Genomic DNA, 12357 nt, shown 5'->3' with positions numbered 1-12357 from the left:
AGACTATTATTTTTATCTTTTAAGGTATGGAGAAGCATTATTTATGAATTCCAAGCTTATCAGTGGAGTCACAGAATTTCTTAATACTGAAGGTGAACTCAAAGAGGTAAATATTTTAAGCTGAGTTCTAATTCTTTTCCTTTATAAACATATGAAATTATTCATTTACTTCAACCATTTCTTTCCAGCAGATTCACATTCATTCCTTTTATACATACACATGTATACACACACACACACACCCCACATCCTCATATTAAAGACTTGACTCAATTCATTATTTGCAAAGATATTTCTAACATATTAAACATTAAGTGCCTATGAAAAGTGTTTGAATGCAATGATTTTCAAACCTGGAGTTGCAAAATTCACTTCAGAAATCATTGAGCCAGTCAGCTCCTCTTCAAATGATTCTATGAATCTAATTTACTCCCATCAGTGACTCGGTATTTGTATAAAAGATTGAGGTTGATGTTGATGTATAGAACATTAGTGTTACTGCTTTGTGGTGAGTCCTAAATAGATAATGGATAACTGGACATAATAATAATGCTTCGTGCTATCTAGCTTGTTAAATGGAACAAATTCTTATGCATAAAAGGAAACATATCTAGCAATACATATTGACATTAATAGTTTGTCTTAAAACTGTGCTTGGTACAATCACAAATGAATTTCATTGATGAAAATAAACTTGATTTTTTAAGGAGTAGTGTTCAGGTTGCAGAGTATATAACATGTCCTTTTTAGGTTCTTTCTAGTTTATTTCTCTGAAAATGTAAACCACTTAGGTTTGGGGGTTTTTTGTTTGTTTGTTTTACCATTAACTCACATCACTAATATATAAGAGATGAGAAATAAGGAGGGACAAGGCAGGAAGGAGGAATGAAAAATAGATTCTTTTAACTGATCACAATGAGTTGGGCTTCAAATATCCTGTTGCCTTTTCCTCTGCTGCTCTTTTCCATTATGAAATATAGCTGCTATTTGGCATTGAGAATCATGGCTTCTTCAGTTTTCCCTGACAGAATGCCTTATGCTGTGACCCAGAGCTAATCGCAGCATGCAGCATTCCCCCAGCAGCATCCACCCTGGCACCATCCTTAATATGTTCTAATATTGCTCTGTTTCCTATGATCATCCCCCATGCACTAAGTTGGATTCTTTCACACCATAAGCTAAGCTAAGCTAAGCTAAGTCTCTGATTGTAATGATTTGAAATTCAGCTTTTATCCCTGCTATGTGTCTTCCCAACCCTGAAGGATTTAGTTTTGAAAGCCCCAGAACACTTTTTACTATATTTTATTAATAAAGGAAGCTAAATGGAAAGGACTTTCTTCATATCCATAGGAAACAGAAAGTAAGAGTAATTAAATTGATGATTCCTTCCAATTTGCTCTGTATTTAAATGAAGTACTTTTAATTTCATGATGTTACATTCAATAATTTGAGAATGAAAGACTTATTTAGTCACAACCAGTGCAGCCATTGAAGTGAACATAGAAGTGAAAGATCCTTCTTCTCCCTTTCGTTTCCTCTTCCCTCCTTTTGCTCCCTTCATACTCCCTCCCCTTTTCTCTTCTCTTCCTCTCTTTTTTCCCCTCTCCTCCCCACCTCTCTCCTATCCCCTCTCCCTTCTTCCTTTTTCGTTTTTTCCTCTAACTCTGTCTGCCTTTCATATTTCCCTTGACTTGGTAATACCCAGGCCACAGGAAAAAAAAAATCTTTTAAATGGACATTTAATTGATTTTATCACATACTGACCATTTTGTCTTACACAGTTCACTTATGTATTTAATTTTTCACACTTTAATTGCCATTTTAGATGTTTCAACATGTGCCCATCATGAAAGGTGCAATTCCAAAACTGAAACTAAATTGTGGCTTTTATTTCCTTATCTGCAAAGTAGCTAACTTCACAATACAAACTCTCAGTGGAAAGAGTGATGAATCCCCTCACTAAGGAGTTCCTTGCTCTGACTTTATAGTTTAACAGCTTCTGCCTGAGGCTTTTTAATACTTTCATCATCTAATCATCATCTATAGGATTAGGAAACACTGTTGTCGGGTGGGGTGGGGCTTTGGTTTGTAGTGACCATAACTTCTCTTTCTTAAAAGGAAAGGGCTGAGGAAAATTCACTCACATTCTCCCATAACTCATGAGCCCCATAAGCAGAAAATCCAATGTGCTCCCTTTAGTTAGGCCAATTCTCATTTCCAAGGGTTTATAGATCAAAAGGGAATCAGCATCTTTATGAATTCTGATAACGCATTTGAGATTTTAATGATCTACAACAGCTTTAGGTGTATTCAGTAAAGAAACTTATATTCTTCCCTGGTCCCTTCCCCAAGACTGCATTCTGGTACCTGAAACTAGAGTTTCCTGTTAATTACATGGCTCTAGCAATTTGAACAATATTTCTCCACAAGGCAATCTATCATTTCCTTAATTTTAAACTAATGGAGATACAATCTCTCGGAACTTCAGAGGGTCATTATCATTTTTCCACACTAATGCCCATTAACCAATCCTTTTACACACCCATCTTTCTGCCTCTTCTACCTAATACATAGCACTGTTGTAGAGGAGCATAGATCCTGTGCATCACAGACATCCCATTTACAGTTTTAAAATAGAAGAAATAAACCTCACAATAGGGCAATAGCTAATTCTATTCATTTATGTACTCACTAAGAGTATATTATGTTTTGCAATTTACTCTAAAAAGTTCATTTTACAATGTTGGGGTCTAGGGTACCCCGAAATAAGAGGTTTTTTAAAATGCTAAAATCTTTTTAAATAGAGAAATTAACAGACATGCCTAGAAGTTTTCTGCTTATAAGATCAGGCAGTACAAAGGACACTGCCATCTTACTAAATGTTATTTTGTAAAGTGTCTAACTTGCAACATGTAAAAATAAAAGCGTAACATGGGATAAATATTTAGGAGACACAATAAAAAACAGTTAATGGCAGCAGAAAACCTACGAAAGAGCTGAAGAAATAAGCAAACTGGAATGCTAAATGCCTTGCATCTACCGTGAGCGCTCTCCAGGGCAGCAGGGGTCTACCGGGTGCTTCCAGCACACTCTAGGACTAGCAAGACGGCCGCTCTGACCACGTGTTTGCCATTAGAGCTGTGGAGGAATATGGGGCATAAGATCAATTTATGGCCACTGTGGAAAGTGGGCCAGATGTGTTCTGATGAAAAAGCTCCTCTTAAGATGCATATGAGTCACCCCAGGCTCTCTGAGCTCACGAGGGAAGTATTCAGTGCACTTAAATAGTGATTTAAGAAATGAATCTCTAGAGATCCACCAGTTACGTTTTCTATTGAGAATTCTCCTGCAGGATAATCTGACCTACTATCCTTGTGTCAATAACACATTCATATTTCAACCCATAATTTGCCTTGAAGGAGGACTTAAGAGTTGTTCTTCAGTGTTCAGGCCGGCTTGCCATCTATCTCATAGAGAGGCCAAGAGCTTGCTCCTCAGAGTTAAAGTTGCCACAGGGTCATTTATCACTACCTGGGTGTATTCAGTGACTACCTAGGAAGAACGTAATAAAGCAGAACGTATTTTAAAAGGAGTAGATGTAATTTTTTTTTCCTGATTGACATATAATATGTAAATAATGCCATTGTAATGTTATTTTTTTGTAATAAATTGAAACAAAAAATTCAAAACAGATAAAATACATTATTTGTTGCTCTAAGGACATAGACTGAATGAGTCCAAACATAAATATATAAATATAAATGTATTATTGTGTTAATCAGCCAAAGTTTACAGTTATGATTTTTATATATGTGTGTGTATGTATATATATATATGGCATGATTTCTGGAACAATGAAGATAATAAATGCCAATCTTTTCCCTTCCTCCTGTTTCCTTAATATGTGTAAACTTGATCAAATGTCAAATCAGTTTTAAGGATAGCACAGATAATTCTTTGTTATACATTGGCTATTCCACATATTAGCCATAAAAGCACAGTGATTTTGAAGTCTTCTAAAGGATCTATAATAGCTCTGAGATACGGTTATCCACTGTTAATAATGCTCCTGGGCAAAGGGCTTTTTAGGAGAGTAGAGGATAAACTTTGAGAAAACCCAAAAGTATCACATAATCAAAGTAACATTATCATAAGCAAACCAAGCTGTCCATGGACTAACTTCTAAATTAATTCAGAAAGATATAATTAACTACATTTCGAACACCCCTACCACCACCACCACTCCTCCCTGCCCCCGCGCCAATCTTGATGCACTACTTTTCCCTCCTGCCACATCCTCCACGTGGCGCCACCGCATGAGGGATCACACCCCACACTAATTAGGCCACATGATGCTTCTGTGTTGCAAGTTGATTTTTCACATTTGTCTATTAGCATCACAATTGTTAATCCGTTGCCAGTTTCTTAAGACATGTTGAACAGAAAAGAAAAACTGCTAGTATTTAATCTTGAAGTAAAATCACTGAGTATTCCTAGAGTGTGTGAACTCTCTGAATAAAATCTTATATTAATAAAAACTATAGCAAAACATTTAAAAACATAACTTAAATTCTCTAGCTAAATGAGGCCATATTCTTCCCTTATTCTTTCTAAATCTAGTTACTCAGGTGATTGCAATGTCATTAATCACTCAGTTTTCATAGCACCATTTTTCCCCACCCCCCAATAACTTTGATAATCCCTTGACATTAAAGATAGTGTCAAGCCCTATACCACTTATTTGGAGAAGATGAGGAATAATTTTCTCTCTACAAACAGAAAGTGAATATTTAGTTTTTAAGGTTACTTCATACATTGTATATGCCTTGCAATTATAACTAGTCTTGACCACAATCCCATCAACCTATTTTGAAAAGATAAATTAAAGATGTCTGTTTTAATATCTATTCATGAAACATGAAGCTGAATTTGGAGCTATTTAAATTGTAATGTCCATTCTTTTTTCCTTTCTGTTCCAAATCAATTACATCACATCTAATTGACACAATCTGTTATATTGCATTTCATTACCAAGCTCACTCCACAATATTAAATATACCTTCTGTAGCGATTGTGGCACTTTGTTTAAAATAGATTCTTGTTTGTATATGTTGAACATGAGTTCATTTTAAGACATGTAGATTTACCATTTTAAAATTTTGGTTTTCAGCTAAAGAACTTCATGAAGAGCTACGATGGCGTAGCTGCCGCTTCTTTCACACGAGCTGTGGAAACTGTTGAAGCCAATGTGCGCTGGAAAATGCTTTATCAAGATGAGCTTTTCCAATGGTTAGGAAAAGCTCTGAGACATTAATATGTGTCTCTTAGAAACAACTCAACTCAAAATTTTGTGAGAAGACTTGCTTTATGTGGAATGAGGAAAATGTTTTACATGGAAAATGGCCAGATTTTCAGTGTTAACATGTGGGAGGAAATTTTTTTTTTAATTTTTTGGTTTTGAGGGATATTTTTTATTTGTTTCATTCATTCTGTTTTATTTCTCTACTGGGTGTTCTTCTCTAAAGAAAATCTTGCAAGTGAAACTAGCCATGATTGCTACCGCTGTACATTCATTGCTGTACAGGACCAAATATGATAGTGATGCATGTCGATGTTGCAGTCAGTTTGGAAAAACATATTCAGAATATTCTGTGCATGGATGTATGGTCCTGCCTGTGTTCCAGCATGCTTGTTTAAAATGTCCAATGTTGTATGTGAATATATGTTACATCCAGGATGGGCATTATGCAAAAGCACAAAAATTATATATGACAATCAGTGTTGCAATGGAAGAAAAACTAAAGGGAATTATTCTCAGTCTTGGGCAATGTGAGAGGTCAAGTACCCCTGTAAGTAAGTGATCACCGTCACTTATTTCAGCACTTGGATTGTCTGGCAATGATTAATGTGGTTGCTAACTCATTTTTTTTGAGTTGAAGCTGTGTATACATTTAAAAAGGCATATAGATAGTGTATGCATATGTATATGTACATAGGGAAGCCCCGTATGTATATAGTATGTTGTACACTGCACATGTGCAAAGAATCTCTTCAGATCAAAGAAAATTTATTTCTTTTTATAAACTTATAAGGCCTTGGAAAAAGCTTAAAAGAATTTATCTCAATATTATCCTTCCTGTTGGCTAAGTTTCTCAAGTGTTATGGATTTTCCATCTACTTCTTGAACAATGGTCTATTCTACTACATGAAGATGAATTCAAACAAAACTTATGTATAAATTAACCACTCTTCTAATTCTCCTGAGTAGTATCCTTGCACATAGAATCTGTCATCATTTTTGGCCAAACCTCCTATTGCATGAAACAGTAGTATAAACTTATAATTATCAGTGCTGAGAAAGTGTTTATTTTCCCTCTTGTTTTCCCACCTTATTTGGGGTAGTCAAGAGAGTTAAAAATTCTCTGTGTTGGTCTTTCTGTGTGTGTTGCTCTAATCCTCTAGTAAGCAGCCATACCTCAACTGGGTCTATCAGCATTTAATGACCTTTGATACCAGTTGTGCCATCGCTTTAGATGAAAGGTTACTTTTCTTGTGTTAACGTACAAAGCTATTCTTTTGGCACTGACAACCCTGTTCTACCTGGGAATTTTGAATAACCATTTTCATGGCTGTGTGTTACGTAACACAAATGTTTTTAAATGGTATTCTCACCCAGTAGGCCAGCTCTTCAAACATTGCTTAGATGCTTCAAAATTAACATATTTTAAGTTTACAATTATAAATTACCAATACAACTACTATACATAAGCCAAATATTTGTGGAACACTTCCTATCTTCCTGAGGTTTTCTGTTCCTCCAAATCTTGCAAATCATTGAAACAAATATATTCTAACACTAATAATCATTGAATACTGAAAAATAAAGATTTTAGAAACTGGAGCCATAGAATTGTTTTAAATTTGTAGAAAAGAAGAGCAATTTCCTAATCCATAAAATAAGTACCACCAAAAATTGAATTTTATTATTTAAGCAATTAATACCTATTACTCCTACCTGATTTTTCAGCACTTCATTCAGTTCAAATACATTCATTTTAAGTATTCCGTGTGCTGTAAAGAAGACATGGTAATGCTTAGTATAAAATCTAAAAGTTATCCCACCTATCGGAAATGATAAAATCCAACTACACACATCACATTTATGAAATTCTTAATTAAAGGGAAAAGTTCTGAAACATAACAATAATAAATATCACACTCCTGTGCTGTTATAAAACATGCACCATATCACCACTGAAGTCATGTAATAGAAAAGATAAAAAATTAGAGGTGGATGTCTTGTTCTGCGTCATGAATTACTGAAAATTCTTGTAGTTGTAGATTTTTGTTTTGAGTAGAATTACCATTTCTAGATTTGAGTTAGAACCACTTTTGTAGTTCTTTTTTCCTCCCCAGTGTTAATAATTGTAATCTTCTTTCAGTATTTTAGTGGCCTTGAACAACTGATTTAGCTACAATATCAAATCTTAAATGTATAATTATGTGCAATGTTCAATACCTCATATAATATTTGTTCAACAGTATAGCGATATCAATGACATTTAGATGATGTTTTTGTTCTACATATTTTTCAATAATTTATCCTTTCCAATGTTGAAATTATCTTTAACATTTTTTAGTTGTTTAAATAAGTAATATTTTCAAAATAATAAAATAACCAATGATATCTCTTGGAATATTCTGTAAAATATAGTTATAAAATTCTATTTTCTACTTAGAGTTTTTATCTTTTCTCTCTTCTTTGTCTGTTTTAAAAATCATATGTATGCATGAAATAACAAATTGTTGAAAGTGTCCAACAGTCTTAAAAATTTACTATGCCAATATATGTACAAGAGCAAAACTTGGATTCAATTAGAAAGGACTAAATTATTTACCCCATTGAGTACTCAACATCTCCAGGTAATTTGTAAATAAAATCCCCATTTTTACATATTTTCCTTAAAATCTTCTTATAATCTTTGAAGTTTTTAAAATACACAATCTCAATCTCCAAGGTTAGTATCCACAATGCTAGGTATATTATTGAGTTTTACTAACATGTAATTTAGGTGGGCCTTAAACTCACCTTGGTTTTTATTGTTTCTAGAACTATTGTTCTAGTCATATCACAGGACTCAGATTTTTACAATAGTATCATTTACAAATATCATAACTATAATATCTTACAAGGTAATTAAGGTTATGCCATGTATTTATAAAATGTATTTAATTTTCAAAAAACTTTTACATATTTTATTTGACTCCTGACAGAAACAAACTAAATTTGTTTATGGAAGGCAAAGATGAATAAGGCCTGAAGGAATTCACATCCAAATAAATGAAAAAAAAAAAAAAAAAAAAGAAATAATGGACCAGTCAGAATAAGGGCAACATGAAAAATAATTATGTGCTACAGAGAGGAAGTAAATCATTTTTAGGTAATAGATAAGATTATGCAACTATTTTTATACACTAGTTCTCAAAACTTGTATGGTACTTAGTATAATTTTCATTGTTTGATTTCAGAGCACTTAATGGTATTTTACAGAAATATGTAACATTTTGAAATTATAACAAAATAATATAGTTTAAACTCTAATAATTGGAATATAAATTGGAATAGAATTTGTCCTTAAGAAAAGCTTTTTGAGCAATTTAGTAGTATCAGTAAGTTGCAGGAAGAATGTCTAGTCTACTTATGAAAAAATAGATCAAGTTTTCTAAAATGGTTTTAGCATACTATTTGTATATTTACAATGTATTAATTTTAAGTTAATTATATATTCTTTAAAGCAGATCCAATGATACTTATTCTAGGTAGTAATTTATTTGTTCAAATCAGTATATGTGAACTTGAGTGCAAACATGTTCTTGTAAATTATTCTAGAATTCCAAATTTTCATTATATAAGAGTAGCCTTTAATTTAATTGCTTTGAATTAATGAAGAAATCTTTTTTTAAATAAAATATTTTGTTTAATATGATATAGATTCAGGAAAAGTCTAAAAAATGTACTCTAGTAGTTTTTATTTTCTATTTTAAAAATTTTTAAATTTTATTTTAAAGTTTAAAGTTTTAAATCTGTCAAATATTTAATAAAAGCAGTTGTTAAAATATATGTTTTAATGTTAAATATACTACATATGTGCCATTGCATGCATTTTATTTTTTAAATAGGTTTTTCACAAACTGTCGGTACTAGTAGGCAGTATGATTTTTACCCCAGATTTTGAAAACATGGCACTTTAATGGCTTTTGTTTTGGATATTTAATAGATAATCCTTTGAAGATATTTATCTTTTGGACATTCCTTCTTCATGTATTACTGCACTGAGAAAAAAGAAAAAATGACTGCTTCTTTATTTTGTTCCCACTTAATTTTTTTGTGTTGTATTAATGTTAAATGAGTTTAGGTTACAGGGAAGGAACCAAAATTTGAGTGTCTACTAAATGCCAAGCATTTTATAGGTATCATCTCAATTAACAACCCTGAGAAATGTCATTAGATCTAATTTATCAAATAGACTGAGGCTGAGTTGTTATCAGTTTACATAATTAATTAATGGTATTAGCTGGGATTCAAAACTCTGAAAACCCAAGCCTTGTATGGCTCAAGTTAGTCATTAATTTGCCTCCAGCATGGATGAAAACGTAATGTTTATCCATACAGACCAGTGTCTATACACAGGAGATTTGAATAAATATTTAGCTCACTTCATCATTGTCATTGGATCATTTGAAAGAAATGTTAATTAGCGCATTCTGGTTTACCACTCATTTCTTAACAAGGTTACTTCATACATTCTGTAAAGGGTTTTCATCAAAACGTTTCACATTAGTATGTTGTGTAGTGGGTTTTAAGCTATAGCAGGTAATTAACAGATACTCCAGCCAATGAGACATGAAAAATAAGTGGAAAAAAAGGAGAATGGATTGCAAAGCTTTTCACCAGTGGGCCACAAAGAGGAGGTTAAACCTCTGTCTTTGCATGTGGAGGAGACATACTAGTCTAGTCAGAACTTTCCTTTTGCTTAGCAATAAGGTCAGAGAAGTATTTCTTTCTGCTTACAACTGTAGATGAACTGCAACGGCTTAATTTACTTGAAGTTCCATTTTCAATGGAGCTGCTGTGTGAGACACAGTCTAAGATAAATGCTTTGACTTGCCTCTGCACGGGTCAACTTTCTTCTAATCACACACTTTTTTTATGTCATGTAAGTAAATGAAAGAGTGAAACATTTTATAGAAAATATTACACTGGAGTGAAGAACATCTGCTTTGAATGTGCAGTGAATTTATTTTTTAAGTCAGTCATGTAGTAGCTATCCTTTTTAATCCTTGCGGGGTTCATAGTATTGCACTTGCTCTTGTACACAATTCTGTTCCCACCTTTACATAGCTTATGACCTACTGGGTGAGAACATTGATTATTAAGTTTTTGTTATTCATTTAAAATTAGGTTATTAACCGCCATTTCTCAAGCACAAAATATCTTTCAAATTAATTTCCCCTCAAATGTTATATGCAACTTTTAAAATATTGTGTAGCAACAATTTCACATTCTCTGTTTAGATGCTACCTGTGCATCACCGTATATGAAGATATTTGCCATTTTTCACTGCTATATTTTAATCCTTTTGCAGTTTCATAATCTTTGAAAACAGGATTACAAAACTAAAACAGATTAGGACTATGAAGAAGTTTATGCATTGCCCACTTATTTGAACTATAAGGGAAATTCTACCATTGGGCTTTCATAATTGGCTTTCCAGGACACCACTGAATTTATCAGATAACTTTTTAAAAATATTATATGGACTATTTCTAATGAACTTGAATTTATTCAGTAACAAAGTTTATTTTCCTAAAGTCACTCCCCAGATGAGCAGATTTATTTAAAATATACCAAATAAAAGCACTCTTTTCTTTTCTAATGTTTTCTGATTTAAGAATAAAAATAAACTGTCCTTTTAGTAATTACAAGATACTAAAGCATTTACCAAATAAATAACCTTGTGTTAGTTTAGCATATAAATATTTTCTATCGTATGCTTTTAAAATTATTCAGTAAAAATTGAATCAATATGTATTCAACATGAAATTTTTATTCCATTCTGACCAAACACTGATAATATAGATTTTTTGTAAATACGAAAATTTGTCTTCTGTATTTTAAGCAGAACAAATTTGAATTTTGCCTCTGATAATAAAATTTTGTATAGTAATGTATAATCCATCACTGTCTTAATTTTCTGACATGTGCAGACAAGGCCAAAATAAATAATACCTTCTGTTTTTTTTTTATGCTTCTGTTTTCACTTGAGAATCCATTTTTAAAAGTCTGGGTATATATATACTATAGATGTCCATGAAAAGAGAAAAAAATCACTCTTTTCTGACATGGACTTTTTCAAAACTCTGCACATGCTGAAGCTAGAATAAAGAAGTATGTATTTGTGCTATATTGTAAAAAGAAAAAAATACCTATTTGGTCTCCTTTCTAATTATACGCCTTTAGAATAAATGAAATGATCTACACTTTGGTAAAAAATGATTTCACCTGAAATGCATTTCAGATTGCTTTTTAATAGGTTTTCTGCATTCAGCAGACTTTCAGGCTCTGAATTTCAAGAATAGTTTGCAATAACAACAGGGCTATAATATATATACAATATATATAATACGTTTCCTAAGTAGTACTCAAAATGTATTTTTCAATGTCTCTGGGTTTTTCTGTTTTTAAGGATTGGTCAGAGAACATCAGAACTTGATTCTACATACCCACCCATTTGATCCTTACCCATAATATAATATTTTCTTTACAGAGCCATAGGTAATCCTCCTCTGCTGTGAGCATGAGGGTGAGAAATGGAAGGCCTTCCAAAGTAGAGTCAAGAATATTCCTGTTAGAGGATATAGCCAGTGTCTGCATTATGTGTGTGTGAGTAAATATATATCTATATGTATGTGTATATCTCCAGTATATATGTAATATATATCATTACAGTATATATGTAATATATCTCCAATATATATGTAATACATATTACATATGTTTATATCTAACAGTATATTATAATATATACATATATATACCTGTGTGTATGTATCTCCAGGAACACCTATACGTATATATTATTTATTTCACTTTCCAAAAGATAATTGTGAGTCAGAAAATGGCTATTGCAAAGTATCAGTTGGGGAAGTAGAGCATGGGTAGCATCTTTACCTGGAGAGGCTGTCAAATGATCAGTAAATTATACCAGCATGATAGCAAAGATTCTCTCTAAAAATCACAAGGGAGCTTATAGATTCTGTCTCAGTAGGTGTTGGTATATGGCCATCTCTATTTTG

The 12357-nt window shown here is 32.5% G+C and overlaps 1 protein-coding gene across 1 annotated transcript in view; it reads left to right on the top strand.

Annotated features, from left to right (window-relative positions):
- The window catches only part of TRHDE (thyrotropin releasing hormone degrading enzyme), a 363340-nt gene extending 355602 nt beyond the window's left edge, over window positions 1-7738 (top strand). The window contains exons 18-19 of the mRNA XM_045555234.1: window positions 25-106; window positions 5171-7738. Of these exons, the coding sequence (XP_045411190.1) occupies window positions 25-106; window positions 5171-5314 (226 nt within the window). The 3' untranslated portion in view covers window positions 5315-7738. The remainder of the gene's footprint in view (window positions 1-24; window positions 107-5170) is intronic.
- Window positions 7739-12357: the final 4619 nt, after the last annotated feature.

Source organism: Lemur catta, chromosome 6, assembly GCF_020740605.2.
Source record: "Lemur catta isolate mLemCat1 chromosome 6, mLemCat1.pri, whole genome shotgun sequence".
Lineage (NCBI taxonomy): Eukaryota > Metazoa > Chordata > Mammalia > Primates > Lemuridae > Lemur > Lemur catta.
This window is presented reverse-complemented; position numbering and strand designations above follow the sequence as displayed.